This window comes from Ursus americanus, chromosome 8, assembly GCF_024610735.1.
Source record: "Ursus americanus isolate L20-20 chromosome 8, mUrsAme1.1.p, whole genome shotgun sequence".
NCBI lineage: Eukaryota > Metazoa > Chordata > Mammalia > Carnivora > Ursidae > Ursus > Ursus americanus.
In genome coordinates this window covers 31,381,963-31,400,206 of record NC_142134.1, presented here as the reverse complement: position 1 = coordinate 31,400,206, position 18,244 = coordinate 31,381,963, and the positions used below count along the sequence as shown (strand labels likewise).

The window sequence follows — 18,244 nt, the reverse complement described above, 5'->3', positions numbered from 1 at the left end:
AAAAAAAAAAAAAGATGCTCAAGAAGCCCATGGAGAATGCCATGTGAGAAGGAACTGAGGCTTCCTGCTCCAATCCAGCAGCACATGAGTCATCTTGGAAATATATCCTTAGCCCCCATCAAGCCTTCAGATGACTGCAACACTAGCCAATATCTTGACCTCATCAGAGATTTCACGCCAGAACCATCTAACTAAGCTGCTTCTCAATTCCTGATCCACAGAAACTATGTAAGATATTATTTATTATTTAAAAAAAAAAGACATCTATTTGAAAACTCTTAAAACTATAGCGCCTTAATAATTCTTATTTAATGTCTCTTACCGTATCCTAATAATCAATGTTCTTACCACTAAAACAAAGAAGCGAATATTCAAATAAAGTTCATTATTCATGTTTAAAAAAAAACAAACACTGACCACTCTGCCTAGGCTGACCCGTGAGTTTGTCATTCAAGCCAACACATGCAACACCTTCAACATCTCTTTTTAATTATATTAAGCAAATAACATCCATGGGGATGCCACCGACCTGATCTGTTGACAACTTCACTTGGTTCTACAATGAACTGCAGAGAGGCTTCTTTCTTCCTTAAAGAAACTGGAACTGACTTCGGATGAGATTTCTGGCACTGAGCCTAAAAGATATATAACATTAGATCTATTAAAAATTAGTAATTCTGATTAAATACATTTGTTTTTAAATTGGAAAAAAAAAAACCCAAGTATTTAAAAACAATAAACCAGCTGGTAAGGCTGCATACTGAAGTAACTACTTTAGAAAACAATTCGGCATTATCTGGTAAAGTTAAAATTTCAAATAACCTAACACGGAAACAATGCTGCTTGTGAACAGCAAAAAACCTATTCTTTTTTTTTTTTTAAGATTTTTTTTTATTTATTTATTCGACAGAGATAGAGACAGCCAGCGAGAGAGGGAACACAAGTAGGGGGAGTGGGAGAGGAAGAAGCAGGCTCATAGTGGAGGAGCCTGATGTGGGGCTCGATCCCATAACGCCGGGATCACGCCCTGAGCCGAAGGCAGATGCTTAACCGCTGTGCCACCCAGGCGCCCCGCAAAAAACCTATTCTGACAGTAAATTGGATAAATTATTGTATCGTCCTATAACAACATCACGCATTCAACAGTAAAATGACTAAACTACAACAACAGAAATAAATGACTGTTAACCAAAAAAATCAAGTCACAGAAATATGTCATAATCACACTTACATAAAGTTCAAAGTAGATGCATGTGAAACTATATATATATTTTTTAGAGAGTCACTCAATGGAGGAGTTAATATAGCAGGGCTGATCATCTAAAGAACTTGCTTACAGGGCTAGCCCTGGGCTGGCACCTGGGGACTTGGCTTTCAGAAGGTTTCCTCCATTACTAGCTGATAAGGTTGTGCCTACTATGCCAGCTGCCTAGACTGTGTAAAAATGTTATTTATAGTGAACACCTGCTTTTTTTTCCTTTAGGGAGTATAGGATCGTGGTGGGCAGAGGGTGCCTATGTAACCAGCCCCCAGTAAAAATGGGTTAAGCCTCAGAAGGCTTCCCTGGGCAGAAAGACAGTACGTGTTTCACTGCTGGAAGCAACAAGTGCACTCTGTCGGACTCTGCTGGGAATGTAGAAAGCCTGACAAGGATTCCTCCAGACTCTGCCTGATGTGTCTTTTTCCTTTACCAATCTGGCTGTGTATCTTGACTACATGGCTATAATAAATCTCAATCACAAATACAACTATATGATGAGTCTCATGAGTCCTTCTAGTGAAGCACCCAACATGTGGATAATAGTGGGACCTCTGTCAGAGGTAGGGGAGGAATGGTAAAACTAAAATAAAGGATGGGAATGATGAACAGAAAATTCAAGATAGTGGTTACCTTTATGCAGGGAGAAGAGGCAGAAGAACAGGTTCAAAAAGGGACACATTGATGCTGCAGAAGTATGGATATTTCCTACACTGAGGGATGGGTACAGAAGTGTTCATTTATATTATTTTTAATACCTTACATAATATATATTTTCTTTTGTAAATCTGAAATATATCAAGTCATAAATTTTAAAAATCTAGACAAGGGAACGCTCATTCATACATTGCATGTGGGAAAGAAAACTGGTAAACCATCTTGCAGAAAAAATTGACAATATTTAACAATTTCATTTGAAATGTGCACATCCTAGAGAAATTCAGTTCACAACATGTGCGCGAGGAGGCATGAACAAAGATGTATATCACTGTGCATCACTGTAATAATGAATAGATGGAAACAAATCTACCAGTAGGGGTACATATAAATAAGGAAGCCACTGCACCGCTGTTCAGTGAATACACTATGGAACTCAATTACATAAAGAAACAAAAGCAAGCTTTCACTATATTCTATTCCTCTTAAAACCTCATTAGGATTTTTTTAAATGTATAAACCCAGAAGTATGAGGAGAAAGAGAAGGGAGTAGATGGGAGATGTCAACAAACTTTTCTTACATTGGAAAGCAGATCAGCAGCAACTAATCAGTCCAGAGAGAGCAGAAACATGCTAGCAATGGAGAAAACGCAGAAGGAGAAAGATTTATGTTTATGGAGGAAATGATAAGATCATTAATGGGATGTGTAAGGCACCTCTAAAAGAGGGGTTCCAAGTGAGGCCTACAAACAGAAGTTGTTAAAAGTAAGTACAAGAAGCAGTCAGAGTCACAGAGCCTCTCCTCTTCCAATCCTGGCATATTAGATGCTTACTCTCTTGAATTTCAGGATCAGAGAGACTATAGACTCACACCAGCTTAAGGTAGACTGATACAGTAAAAACAGAGATATTAAGTGGAAGCATTCAAATTGTACCTTCCCTCTGCCCCACCTGGCTGAGAACATTTGTAGTTAGAATCAGACTCCCAAGCAGGAGACATTCGTCAGAAAAACCTATCAAGCCAAGTTTAAAAAAACCTGTAGATATTAATACCCGGACATTCACAATGACATCGCCCAGACAGATCATAGCACAGTAAAATCTACCAAGGCACAAATTTTACTATGCAAATAGAACTTCCTATCACCATTTTAGTTTTCCACTCTTAACTATGAAGAGACCACTAAGATTCACTGGACATCAGACTCTAGTACAAAAAGGCAATAAACAAAGTAAGCAAAAAAGGTACTTGCAGGAAACAGAAACCATAAAAAGAAATCTTAATAAGAAGAGTTAGAGGAATCTAACATCAAGGAATATCATGAAATTTCAAATCACTAAAAGCGGGGACACCTGGGTGGCTCAGTCGGTTGAGCGTCTGACTCTTGATTTCGGCTCAGGTCACGATCTCAGGGTTGTGAGATTGAGCCCCGTGTCTGTATCACTGTCAATATCCTAGTTGTGATACTGCACTACAGTTTTGCAAGATGTTACCTTTAGAGGAAACTAGGTAAAGGGTACATGGGCTTGCACTCCATTATTTCTTACAGCTGCTTATAAAACTATGATTATCTCAAAACAAAAAGCTCAGTTAAAAAAAAAAGCAGAGTTTCCAAAATCATTTTATAGAAATCTCCTTTTAGGCAGATTGGACTGAAATGAACAGATCCTCACACTGTCAAGGATTGAGCTGGGTCAGTCTGAGATGAAATTTTAGTCTGCCCTATTCTTCAGAATGAGGTCTCCTGGGAAACTGAGAGCCAGGTGAGTCACCTTAGCCCTTAAATATTAGGAGACATCAGTCCTGTCCCTTGGGGGGTTTTGTTCAACTTTTTAGCCTCTTGCCTCAGACTGCTTCAAAATCTGGCAAGTGCCTACTTTTGGTGGGCCCCCGGCCTGCAACAGGATTTTGCCTTCTTAGCAAAGCAAGACTATATATTTCACTCCACCTTTCTGGTCCAGGATTCTGTGCCACCCCCAGAACTTACAAATGTTCTTTAAGGAAAGTGCCTATCCATTTGGAACATCCCTGGAATCCAGTTTGTCATGCCATCCCAGCACAGCTGACAAAAACTGTGCCTTCCCACATGGACTCTCTCTGTGTGGGCCAGCAAAAAACCCTCAGCTTTTGCACCAATTGAGCTAATACTCTCAGGGAAGAAAATGACTAATAATCATCAACTCATCTCAAGATTCTTCTCTCTTTGGAATTTTATCTAGCCTTTGTTCTTTCCACAGCATCCCATGGCTCTAAAAATAGAATTTGTTTGCATTTCATTCTTTTTTTTTTTTTAACTAGCTTTTACAGCAGAAATGTTGGCCTACTGCAATCTGTCCCATCCTACCTAGAAGTGAAACCTCTAGCATAACCTTGATACCAAAGCCCTATAAAAACATTTTGGGCAAAGAAATAAAAGATAATAATGTTCATGAACATAGATGCAAGTACTTCAAATATTAGCAAACTAAATCAAAAAAGGTTAATACTTTATGACCAAGTCAAATTTATCCCAGAAAACTTAAAGTTGATTTAACTTTCAAAAAACAGTATTATATAATTTATCACATTAAAGAAGGTCTCTCAATTCTGAAAGAAATGGATCTGTTTTCATTCCTTGAAACCAAAAAGCTATATATAGCTGACCCATGAACAAGGATTTGAACTGTGAGGGTCCACTTATCCACAATTCACAATTTTATTCCAATCTGACTAAAAGGAGATTGGGTTTCTTTCTATCTTTCTATAGAAAGAATATGTAAATCTATTTTCTTTTCCTTATAACTTTTTTTTTGTAAGATTTATGTATTTATTTATTTGACAGAGAGAGACAGCCAGAGAGAGACGGAACACAAGCAGGGGGAGTAGGAGAGGAAGAAGCAGGCTCCCAGCAGAGGAGCCTGATGTGGGGCTCGATCCCGTAACACCGGGATCATGCCCTGAGCCGAAGGCAGACGCTTAACGACTGAGCCACTCAGGCGCCCCTCTCTTCCTTATAATTTAACACTTTCTTTTCTCTAGCTTTATTTTTTTTTGGGATTTATTCATTTATTTTAGAGAAAGAGGGTGGGAGAGGGATAAAGGGAAAGGGACAGAATCTCAGGCAGACTCCATGCTGAGTTCAGAGCCTGACGTGGGGCTCAATCTCACAACCCTGAGATCATGACCTGAGCCAAAACCAAGAGTCAGATGATTAACCAACTGCACCATGCAGGCGCCCCTCTAGCTTACTTTATTATAAGAATACAGTATATAATACATATACAAAATACGTGTTAATCAACTGTTTATGTTATCAGTAAGGCTTCTAGTCATCAGTAGGCTATTAGTAGTTAAGTGTTTGGGGAGTCAAAAGTTATAAGTGTGTTTTCAACTTCATGGGTGGGTCCGCAACCCTAACCTTTGTGTTGTTCAAGGGTCAACTATATAATTAGGTGTTTATACAAGTTTCTAAAGAATATTATTTCTAGCACTACATAATTTTTCTCTCCAATTTGTATCGTACTTTTGAATAACTTGTCTTTATTCATTAGCTTCACAAACTCTATTTGAAAGTTTGCTGTTTTGTAGAGTTAGGTCAACCTATCCTCTTAAGATATAACCTTTTATAAAAGACTGATTCTCCTTATAGCAATAGATTAAATTTTGTTTTCAGAAAATAACCAAATTTGCCAACCTAGATTAGGAACCTCAGCAGTTGCCCACTTTCCTAAAAACCTAATTCAACTATTATTTTAGGAGGGGTGAAAAATGATTGTGTTAATTTGATAATTCCACACCCAGACCTCCGATTTCAAACGTCAAGTCAAAATTTTCACAAAACACCTCTAAATTATAAAGAAAGTGAGTGGGAATATAGGACTCCCTTTTAAGAATAAGACTTAAAAACAACTAAAATAGACTTAACTATATTGTGTAATGCTTCATTCATTAAAATATTAAAGCTATACCAGCTCTTCTTTTTGACTTACCTCTTTGCTTGGTGACTGAATACAAATGTCTCCTATTTTAGGTGTTGAATAAAGCAATGATTTTGTAGCATTTGTGCTAAAATCATTGGCAAGACCTTAAAAAAAGCAAAAAAAAAATTTAAATAAATTCAGTATAAAATCTTTTGGTTACAATTAAAAGAAGCCCTACATGAAATATGAAGAAGTCTGTCAACTCTTTAAAAACAATTAGTTTAAAATTAAGTACAGGAAATGACAAATTATTCTCATTTTTGCTACTATTATCCTCAGTGTAACAAGAAGTACATAAAGGATTGCACATGTACTCAACATTTCTGGGAAAATATTTTACATATATTTAAATGTAGAATGCATTTGCTGAATTTAATATTAATATGACAAATTTATATTTTCATCCAACCCAACCACCAAGTCCATCTTGAGAACGCCTTACTATTTTCTTCAAAACAGTCTTGTAAGATTTCCAGTATGTTCTGGCCTTGCTTCGTATTAATGTCAGGTGCTCTAATAAGAAGGAATGAAGGGAAAATGTTATATATCATTTCCAGAAAATATCTGCTATTTATGTTACCATCTACTTTGAAAATGTCATATCTAATTATAAAATGTTATTTTACTTAATGGGAAAAATACCACCTTTACTATCTGAGGACAAAACAAGTACTTGCGAGTCCAAGAGTTTCAAGAAAAGTATCTGAAGCAGTATGTCGTTATCTACATTAACAACTATATTCCTTAATTGAAGAGCTACATCTAAAGCCATTTTAGACTATTGCTGTATCTAAACAAGAATATAGATGGTTTTAAACAAATCCAATCAGTACTAAAACACTTCTTTAATAAAAACTCTATGATCACAAGTCCTAACAGCTCCAAGTAACAGTCTTCCCTTCAAGTTCTCAAATGCATTTTTGATTTAATATTATTAACCTTAACAGCAGCTTATGAATCAGTATAAATTTTTCATTGTGGTTTCACATGCAGTTGTAAGAAATAATATAGAGGAGATTCCTTGTTCACTTTATCTAGTTTCCCCCCAATGGTAACATTTTGTAAAAATATCCTATACTACCACAATCAGGATACTGATATCAATACAATCCCACTAATCATATTCAGATTTCTCCAGTTCTACATATACAGTTGACCCCTGAACAATATGGGTTTGAACTGCATGGGTACACTCATACACAGATTTTTTTCAGTAAACATACTGGAAAATTTTTTGGATATTTGCAACAATTAGAAAAAAATTGCAGACGAGCCACGTAGCCTAGAAATACAAAACAAACATTAACAAAAAGTTAAGTATATCATGAATGCATAAAATACATGTAGATACTAGTCTATTCTATCATTTACTACCATAAGATACACACAAATCTATTATTAGAAGTTAAAATTTATCAAAACTTAGCCACACAGAACATACATGGTGGTATTTGTAGTCAAGAGATAAGAACAAATGTAAAGATGCAGTTTAAATCATAATGGTGTAAAATTAACCATACTACATGCTGTACTACTGTAATAATTTTATAGTCACTCCTGTTGCTATTGTGGTGAGCTCAAATGTTAGTGAGTAACCCCTTAAAATGCCATCTAACACTAATCATCTCTGAGTGAGTTCATCTTCTCCAGTAAATTGTGGGTTGCAGTAAAAAGTGATTTCTCACAGTTCTCCCATTTTTCATTATGTTTAGTACAATACCATAAACCCTGAATAACACCAGAGAACCCAACAAGGTACCACTAGTCTTGCTGGAAATGCTCCCAAGAAACAGAGAGATGTCATGATATTACAAGAAAAAGTTGAATTACTTGATATATACCATAGATTGAAATCTGCAGCTGTGGTTGCCTGCCATTTCAAGATAAATAAATGCAGCATAAGGATTACTGTAAAAATAGAAAAGGAAATTTGTGAAGCTGCCTTTGCAGCTATGCCAGCAGGTCTAAAACTTTGCATCTTGCAAAATACCTTTTTATCATGTACTGAAAATGCAGCTTTTATGTGGATTGCAGGACTTGTTATAAGAAAGGCATAAATACAGATTCTAATATGGCTTGAGAAAAAGCAAAGTTATTGTAAGATATCTTAAAGCAAAAGGAAGGTGAAAGATCTAAAGCTGGAGAATTCAATGCCAGAAAAGGATGGTTTGACAATTTAGAAAGAGACTTGGCTTTAAAAAAAGTCAAGATAACATGAGAAGAACCTTCTGTCGAACAAGAGGCAGCAGGCGAGTTCCCAGTTGCCGCAGCTTAGGTCATCATCTTGGGGTCATGAAATTGAGCTCCCCACTCAGTGCAGAGTCTACTTAAGATTCTCTCCCTTCTCCCTCTGTCCATCCACTGCCCCCACCGCTTGTGAGCTCTCTATCAAAATAAATAAATAAATAATAATAATCACTAAAGGGGCACCTGGCTGGCTCAGTTGGTTGGGCTTCCGACTTTTGATTTCAGCTCAGGTCATAATATCGGGGTCATGAGATTAAGCCCCACATTGGCCTCCATGCTGGACATGGAGACTGCTTAAGATTCTCTCTCTCCCTCTACCCCTTCCTCCCTCCTGCTTTCATGCCTGCCTGCACACACACTCTCAAAAAAAAAAAGGGCACCTGGGTGGCTCAGTCAGTTAAGAGTCCGACTCTTGTATATATGGACCACATCTTCTTAATCTAGTCATCTGTTAAAGGGCATCTCGGCTCCTTCCACGATTTAGCTATTGTGGACAAGGCTGTTATGAACATTGGGGTGCATATGGCCCTTCTCTTCACTACGTCTGTATCTTTGGGGTAAATACCCAGTAGTGCAATGGCTGGATCCATAGGGTAGCTCAATTTTTAACTTTCTAAGGGACTTCCACACTGTTTTCCAGAGTGGCTGTACCAACTTGCATTCCCACCAACAATGTAGGAGAGATCCCCTTTCTCCACATCCTCTCCAACAATTGTCTCTTTCCTTGTCAATTTTTGCCATTCTAACTGGCGTAAGGTGGTATCTTAGTGTGGTTTTGATTTGAATTTCCCTGATGGCTAATGATTTTGAACATTTTTTCATATGTCTGTTTGCCATTTGTATGTCTTCATTGGAAAAGTATCTGTTCATATCTTCTGCCCATTTTATGATTTGTTTATTTGTTTCTCGTGTATTGAGTTTGAGAAGTTCTTTGTACATCTTGGATACCAGTCTTTTATCTGTAGTATCATTTGCAAATATATTCTCCCATTCCGTGGGCTGCCTCTTAGTTTTTTTGACTGTTTCCTTGGCTGTGCAGAAGGTTTTTATCTTGATGAAATTCCACGAGTTCATTTTATCTTTTGTTTCTCTTCCCTTTGGAGATGTGTCATGAAAAAGGTTGCTGTGGCCAATGTCACAGAGGTTGCTGCCTATGCTCTCCTCTAGGATTTTGATGGATTCCTGTCTCACATCGAGGTCTTTCATCCATTTAGAGTTTATCTTTGTGTATGGTGTGAGAGAGTGGTCAAGTTTCATATATACAATGGAATATTACTCAGCTATCAAAAAGAATGATTTCTCAACATTTGCTGCAACATGGACGGCACTGGAGGAGATAATGCTAAGTGAAGTAAGTCAAGCAGAGAAAGACAATTATCATATGGTTTCTCTCATCTATGGAACATAAGAACTAGGAAGATCGGTAGGAGAAGAAGGGGATAAAGAAAGGGGGGTAATCAGAAGGAGGAATGAAGCATGAGAGACTATGGACTCTGAGAAACAAACTGAGGGCTTCAGAGGGGAGGGGGATGGGGGAATGGGATAGGCTGGTGATGGGTAGTAAGGAGGGCACATATTGCATGGCGCACTAGGTGTTATACGCAACTAATGAATCATCGAACTTTACATCAAAAACCAGGGATGTACTGTATGGTGATTAACATAATATAATAAAAATATTATTATAAGAAAAAAAATAAATGATAAAATGGTAAATTGGTATTAAAAAAAAAAAAGAGTCCAACTCTTGGTTTTGACCCAGGTCATGATCTCAGAATCCTGGGATCAAGACCCTAGTCGAGCTCCCCTCACAGCAAAGAGTCAGCTTGTCTGCCACTCTCTCTGCCCCTCTCCCTGCTTACACACATGCGCTCTCTCTCTCTCTCTCTCTACAATAAATAAAGCTTTTTTTTTTTAAAGGAAGGAAAAGAAAATCACTGAGGAGAAAGGAAATCTGCCTAAACAGATTTTAATGCAGACAAAATTGTCCTATTCTAGAAAAAAATGTCATAAAGGACATTTATTAATAAGGAAGAGAAGCAAGCAAAGGATAGGCTAATTCTACTGTTTTGTGCAAATTCAGTCAGGTTTATAATTAGGACTGACTTTACAAAGCTGCTAAACCCCAGCTTTGAAGGAAAAAGATAAACACCAGCTGCCAGGTTATGGGTTGCACTATACCAAGAAAGCTGGGCAACAAGAACCCTTCTTATGGACTGGTTCTATCAATGCTCTGTCCCTGAAGTCAGGAAGTATCCTGCCAGTACAGGCCTGACTTTTAAAGTTCTTATGATATCGAACAATGCCACTGGCCACCCAAAACCCCAGGAGTTCAATACTGAAGGAGTCAAAATGGTATACTTGCTTCCAACACAAATTCTCTAATTCAGCATCTAGATTAGGGGGTCATAAGGACCTTTAAGACTCATTACACATGGTTCTCTAGAGAAAGGATTGTCAATGCTATGGAATATGGAACAGAGACAACATCATGAAAGTATGGAAGGATTACAGCATTGAAGATACCATTACTGTTATGGAAAAGGTATGAAAACCATCAAGTCTAAAGCAATAAATTCCTCCTGGAGAAAACTGTGTGCAGATGTTATATACGACTTCACAGTCTTTATGATAGAGCCAATCAAGAAAAATCATCAAAGAGATTGTGAATATGGCAAAAAAGGGTTTCAAAATAAGGATCTTGGAGAAATTGAAGAGCTAACAGACATCACACCAGAGGAATTAACAGAAGATGACTGTATGCAGATGAGCGCTTCTAAAACAGTACCAGATGATGTGGAAGAAGATGTAGAAGCACCACCAGAAAACAAACTGACATCAGACAATCTGATAGAGGCTTCCAGTTACTCAAGACTGCTTTTGACTTCTTTTATGAGAGGGACTTTCTATGATATAGGCATACAGACAATGAAACTAAGGTAAACAGCAGAAGGATTGGTACCATATAAAACCAATTCTAGAGAAACGAAAAAGCAAAAGTCAGACAAAAATTATGATATAATTGCATTAAGTTACACCAAGTATGCCTATCTCTCCTTTTACCTCCTCCACCTCTTCTGCCTCTGCCACACCTGAAACAACATCACCTCAACTCTTTCTCCTCCTCTTCGGCCTATTAAATGTGAAGATGATGAGGATGAAGATCCTCATGATGATCCACCTCCACTTAATGAACAGTAAATAATCAGCATGCCATTAATAAACTGCATATATGTGTATGTCTTCATGTGAAAATCTAGTAACCATATGGCAAAATGTATAAGACATTTTTGTCGTTGTCATCATCATCGTCTACGTATTCATTGTGTAGAACATCTTGGGCAAAACTTGTATGGAAGTGGATAGCCTATCCTTACATAGGCATAAGGTGAGTGATATTTAATATAAAATTAATAATGTGTTATCTCACTGCCTTATAACTTTCCTTTCAAAGAATTATATTACCATACAATATGTCTCTCCTTACAGGTAAGGGGTTTTATAAAAATGTAACAATGTTTCTAAACTATATTATGAATACAACTATAATACCATATGCCGTAAAAATTTTATAACAATTCATAAATCATATTGATCACACCAGGCTACCATAAAGTAATCATACTGCTGCTGCTTTATCAATACCTGTTATACCTGTAAATAAACAGGAATCTTTTTCACATCATTTTTTCATGTCTGATGTCTAATGCTAGTAATATATATAACATCTACAGTGTTTTGTTTCATATAAGACTATATTAATGTAGATAATAACAGACGATTCCTCTTATAAACAGACAATAAAAACTTACTGTCATCAATACAGTACAGTACTGTAAATGTGTTTTGTCTTCCTTATGATTTTCTTAATAAATTTTCTATTCTTTAGCTTATTTTATTACAGAATACAGTATATAATATACAGTATGCAAAGTATGTGTAGACTATGCTATTGGTAAGGCTTCCAGGCAACAGTAAGCTGTTAGAAGTTTTTGGGGAGTCAAAAATTATGCGAGGATTTTCAACTGTATAGGGGTCAGCAACCCTAATCCCCAAGTTGTTCAAGGGTCAACCGTACTCGTTTACGCGTTTATGTTCGTATATCACATCTGTAGGTTCAGACATCATTACCACAGTCAAGATACTGAACAGTTCCATACTACAAAGATCCACTATTGCCTTTTTATAACTTACACCCACATTATCCTTTAGCCTCACCAAATAAGTTGCACCTTTGTAATATTACCATTCAATTAGAGTGCTTTCCCCATGGCTATCATTTATTCAGAACTAAGACTGCCTCTTCCTTTTTTTTTTTTTTTAAGATTTTATTTATTTATTCGACAGAGATAGAGACAGCCAGCGAGAGAGGGAACACAAGCAGGGGGAGTGGGAGAGGAAGAAGCAGACTCAGCGGAGGAGCCTGATGTGGGGCTCGATCCCATAACGCCGGGATCATGCCCTGAGCTGAAGGCAGACGCTTAACCGCTATGCCACCCAGGCGCCCCTAAGACTGCCTCTTCCTGATCCATAATTTATCGGCTGAATTTCTTTTCTCACTGCCGCTAAGTCACTACACAGCTTGCATTAATATTTCTGTTAATATAAAAATCACTAAGTAGACTATACTTTATCAGTGGACACGGAAATCATTATATTAGAAGTAATTTTTTCCCTTTTCATTTAAAAATCACTTTCTGAAGACAGAAATAAAAGTGACCTTAAAAGCTTAAATATATAACTCACCTGGGAGGTCGGCAAAATCTTCTTCTGTAGTCATTTTTGAGATGATCCTAAAAGAAAAGTAAATCAACCAACTGGTGAAAATTTAAGTTCTTCATTTATTCATTCAGCAAGTTTTGGTAATTGCCCATTATAGTATAAAGAGGAATTCATCTGGATCAAGTGAAAGAGAACTTACCTCGTATCTACTGTTTCAAAATCTTTGCTCACCCTGGGATTTATTCCGTCTTTCTCCTTTTCTTCCACCTGCCCCCATACCTTTTCCACCATCAAAATCCCGACTACCTGTCCTTCTAATAATTCAAATTGGTTAACTAGTAATATCTACTTATCTCCTTTCCTTGCAGGCAGATCCCTCTTAAAAATAGTTAAGCACTAAAATGACATAAAACAACAATGAAAAAGAGAATGGAAGACAGGACCATCTATTAACAAACAAACTTAACAAATTTCTAGAAGATGGAAAACAAATGGACTATGTTAATTGACGAAACAGAATAAAAGCAGTAGCAGCCAAAAGTAAGCTCGGAGGATCCAGTTTTTGATGAGGAGTAAAGCTGATCTGCCCAGGAAAAAGCCATAACAATGAAGAACTAGGAAAACTCGAAATATGAAGGAGGAAAGAGTGAGAAAGGGAATGAACAGAAAAACAAACCCCCTATCTCCTACCCCATAAATACAGAGCTAACTGGCTAACTGAATTAAATTAAAAAAAAAAAAAAACACAAATCTAAAAAATTGTATTCTATTGTCTCAGTCTTAAATATCACCAGCATCTATGGATCACCAGACATTTAAAAGTCCCTAAACAACACAGGGAAATCAAGATATAAATTTTAAAAATGGAAAAAAAAAAAGGCCGAAAAGAAAACTGAAACCAAGAATGAGAAAGAAGAGCATACCCAACATATAAACCTGTTGAATTATTGTGTCGTACATTTGAAAGTAATGTAACATTGAGTGCCAACTCGGCTTCTATTTTTTTTTTTTTTTAGTTTTTTTTTTAAGATTTTATTTATTTATTTGTCAGAGAGAAAGAGACAGAGCACAAGCAGAGGGAAGGGCAGGCAGAGGCAGAAGCAGGTTCCCTGCTGAGCAAGAGCCCAATGAGAGACTCTATCCCAGGATCCTGGGATCATGACCTGAGCCGAAGGCAGATGCTTAACCAACTGAGCCACCCAGGCGTGCCTAGATGGACTGACTGATTGATTTGAGGGAGAGTGAAAGAGGAGCACGAACAGGTGGGAGGGGCAGAGGGAGAGGGAGAAGTAGGCCCTCCGCTGAGCAGAGAGCCCAACGTGGGACTAGATTCCAGGACCCCCGGGATCATGACCTGAGCATAAGGTAGATGCTTAATTGACTGAGCCACCCAGGCGCCCCTCAACTAGGCTTCTATTAAAAAACAAAAGGGAGAGAGAAAGAAAACATAAAAACAAAAAACAAAACTCTAATTAGTACCTTCAAGAGAGATTTGAAATACCGGACTCATAAAACAAAAGTGGTATACTATAAACACTGAGACCAAGAAAAATTCTTAATAATTAAAAGCATGAATGCCTAAAATAAAAAATGCAATAATTATGAAAAAGCTAAGGATATCTCTACGAGCGGGAAAAAAAAAGACAAAAAATGAAGAGAAAGTAGAAAATGGGAGAAAGAATCAAACAAAGAAGATCTAAAAATCTAACTTCTGACCAACTGTTATTCCAGAAAGAACAAAGAAAAAGGAAAGAGAAATACGCTAAGAAAATACACAAATTCCCTAAATCTGTAGGGTATAAATAGCCAGCATGATGAATTTAAGAGGATCCACACCTGGGACATAATAGTGAAATTTCTGAAAAATCCTAGAATGCTTCCAGAAAGAAAAAAATCATTAATCCAACAAGGAAGCAACCCCATCACTGGGAAAAACAGGGAAAATAAAACACAGAGACATGCTGATTTTGGAAGTCGAGAGTGTATCTGAGATACTTAGGGTCCTATCTTTTAATTGTAAAATCAATTCTAGTTGAAAACCGGGTAATAGGATGAACAGCATGCTTTAAAAAATATTATCAATACCAAATATTTATTGAGCCTCACTTTTACTTGGCTCAAATGGGATAGAAATGACCCCACCACACATAAACACTCTCTTTACCCCACTCATGCTCTGACATCCTGAGATGAGCCACCCTCCTGACTGCACTCAGGCTCCAACACAGGACTCTGGGCCATTGTAGTTTCCCACCCACGAGGACCCCCTACCTTGCTTGGCCCCACCTAAAGGTTTTTAGATTGAATTATTCAACAAGATGAAGACCTCTATTCGATTTTTAAAAACTTGAAAGCAGAAACTTTGTAATAAGCTAGTTTATATACTTCCCAGAGCCTTGTCTAGTACATTATACACCACACAAATACCATTTTTTTATGTTTTCGATATGCCAAATAAGTAAGACCAAAAACTTAGAAGATAAAAATGTCTTTCTTTAAAGAAGGTGAGATATACAAGGATAATGATTATAGAAGGTTGACTGAGGGCATGAAAAGCAAGAAATGCAGTCAGTATGAGAACTGAGACTAATTTCAACCAGTGTAAGCTTCCCAAATTTTGAACAGCAACATCCTCAAGAAAGAAGAAATTCATAAAAGAAAGGCACAGATCACAATGAGGAAATATATTTATTAATATCACTGATGCTATTATCAATCAAAGATTTTAAATCCATGCCAACATTTATCCAAATAAAACACTGATCATGGTTTAAAAAAAAATTAAAAAGGAGAATGAGAGGACAAGCAACAGGCTGGAAGAAAATATTTGCAAAAGACACATCTGGTAAGGACTATTACCCAAAATATAGGAACAATGCCTCAAACTCAACAATAAGAAAACAAACAGCCCACTTAAAAAATAAATGGCCCAAAGACCTTACACCTCAAGGAAGAAGATGTACAGATGGTAAATAAGCATACGAAAAGATGCTCCACATCAGTCATCAGGGAAAAGCAAAATAAAACAATGAGATACCATTGTACCTATTAGAATGACCAAAATCTGGAACACCGAGAACTCCAAATGCTGGTAAGGATATAGCACAACAGAAACTCCCATTTATTTTTGAATGCAAAATAGTACAGCCACTTTGGAAGAGTTTGGCGGTTTTTACAAAACTAAACAGACTCTTACCATGACTTAGCAATCGTACTGCTTGGTATCTACCCAAGGGAGTTGTCCACACAACAATCTGCACACAGATGTTTATAGCAACTTTATTTATAACTCCCAAAACTTGAAAGCAACCAGATGTCAATTAGGTGAATGGATAAACTGTGGTACATCCAGACAAGGGAATATTATTCAGCACTAAAAAGAAATGATCAAGCCATGAAAAGATATGAAGGAACCTTAAATATGTAATACCAATCTGAAAGTCAATCTGAAAAGGCTACGTATGTATTATTCCAACTATATGACATTCTCGAAAGGACAAAACTATGAAGATGGTGAAAATATGACTGGTTACCAGAGCTGTGTGGGAAGGAAGGAGTAAAAAGGCAAAACACAAAGGATATACAGGGCAGTGAAAATACTCATGACATGATACCATAATGATGGATACGTGTCATTAGATTTTGTCCAAACCCACAGAACGTACACCACCAGGAGTGAACCCTATTGTACATTATGGACTTCGGGCAATAATGATGTGTTGATGTAGGCTCATCAGTTGTAATAAATGTACCACTCTGGTGGGGGATACTGATGATAGGGGTGGCTAGGCATGTGTGGGGGAAAGGGGATATGGATAATCTCTGCACCTTCCTGCTTAGTTCTGCTAAGAACCTAAGACTGCTCTAAAAATATAAACTCTTTTAAAAAAGGAACCGTGGGCATTTGGTAAATTTTATTCCCCTCCTCTTCCTCAATGACAATGGCTTTATTCCCTTTAATTCTACGTAATGTAAACAATGTATGTGCTCACAGTAAAAAGTATGCGGCATCCTTTTATACATCTTCATGCAAACAAGCATACATTTATAACTTTACATAAATGGGAGATCACTGGTGAAGATTTTCTTAAAAGGGGAGAGATAAGGTAGAAAATACACTAGGGCAGGGGCTGATATGGGTTTTATAATATACAGAAACCATAAGCAAAGTGTGAAATATAGAATACTGAATACCAAGGGAGTTCAGAAACGGAAACAAAAAATGAGTGCCCGCCCCCTTCAGTCATTCCCACCTTAAGCACCTTTTAACAGCTCCTTTCAGAAAACTTTATCAATAACAGATACCTATCTACAAATAGTCTGCTTCTCCAGACCATCAAGTCCACACTTTTAAGGCATCCCAATACTTCTATGGACAGAAAATTATTTGGGTGACTAAGAAGTAAGAGGCCAAAAAAAGCAGAAATCACAAAATTCTCTGAAGAGAAAGATGCCATGACAACCGAAATTAAAAAAAACCCTGAGGAAACAATACAAGGAAATTAACTCTAGCTATCGGCATACGATCAGTGTTGATCTCAAAAAATTCGCGAGCTTTCCCACTGAAATCTCCAAGAAGCCAAAGCACCGTGTAAACATTTAATTCTCCCCCGCCCGGAGCGCCGTGCCAGGTGCGGCCGAGCTCGCGTTCGCCGGAAGCGGCAAGAGCCTGCACTTACCAGACCTGACGCAGCCATGTTCCGACCCGGCCCCGGGAGTCTGGCACACAAGTCCTCGCGGGCGGTAACTCGAAGAAGCCTAGCACCGACAAAAGTCGCGGGAGGAGCGGTTATACTGCTCCCCAGGAGCTTTCCTGAGGGGGGAGACGGCAAAATCGAGGGACCTGCGAGCCACTAAGCGCGCTACCGACGGTCCTCAGCCATTGGCTCGGCCCTTCACAGGCTCCGCGCCCAACAAACTCCGCGGTTTGAAACGGTCCACACATGCGCAAAACGAGCGTCGCAACCCAATAGAAAGCCGTTACGGGCCCGCCCCTTCCCTGGGCGCTCCAACAGTCCCGCCCTTCGCAGCGCCCACCGAAGCCCCGCCCCATCTTTCCCGTAGCCTCGCCCTCCCTTTCTCTTAACGCCTGATCCTCCTTCGCTGCCCAGCCAAGCGGAAACAGCTTAAAGCTGGAGTTTTACTTAGCTAGACACCGTCTCGAGAGCAGCCTTTGCCGATGAGCCCGATGTAAAACTTGTCAAGGGTTCTATTATACAGTAAAAAATAATACTTGGAAGGATAAGAGGTAAAAATTGCAGCAGTTGTTTGAAGAGAAATATTTCACTGTGCAGACTTAACCACTTCAGGCGCATCTATGCATCAACTCTGAAAGTAATAATAATATAATAATGATGATGACCATGTATTCTTTTTTCAAATATGTGGATAATATTTTCA

General features: G+C 37.9%; 1 protein-coding gene across 3 annotated transcripts in view; it reads right to left on the bottom strand.

Moving 5' to 3' along the window:
* The window catches only part of CENPC (centromere protein C), an 85,764-nt gene extending 67,972 nt beyond the window's left edge, over positions 1–17,792 (bottom strand). For all 3 annotated transcript variants that reach the window (XM_045771482.2, XM_045771483.2, XM_087864110.1), the window contains exons 1-5: positions 17,524–17,792; positions 12,869–12,915; positions 6,318–6,388; positions 5,885–5,979; positions 530–635 (exon numbers count right to left, since the gene is read on the bottom strand). In XM_045771482.2, coding sequence (XP_045627438.2) covers positions 530–635; positions 5,885–5,979; positions 6,318–6,388; positions 12,869–12,915; positions 17,524–17,541 — 337 coding nt within the window. In that variant the 5' untranslated portion in view covers positions 17,542–17,792. The remainder of the gene's footprint in view (positions 1–529; positions 636–5,884; positions 5,980–6,317; positions 6,389–12,868; positions 12,916–17,523) is intronic.
* Positions 17,793–18,244: the final 452 nt, after the last annotated feature.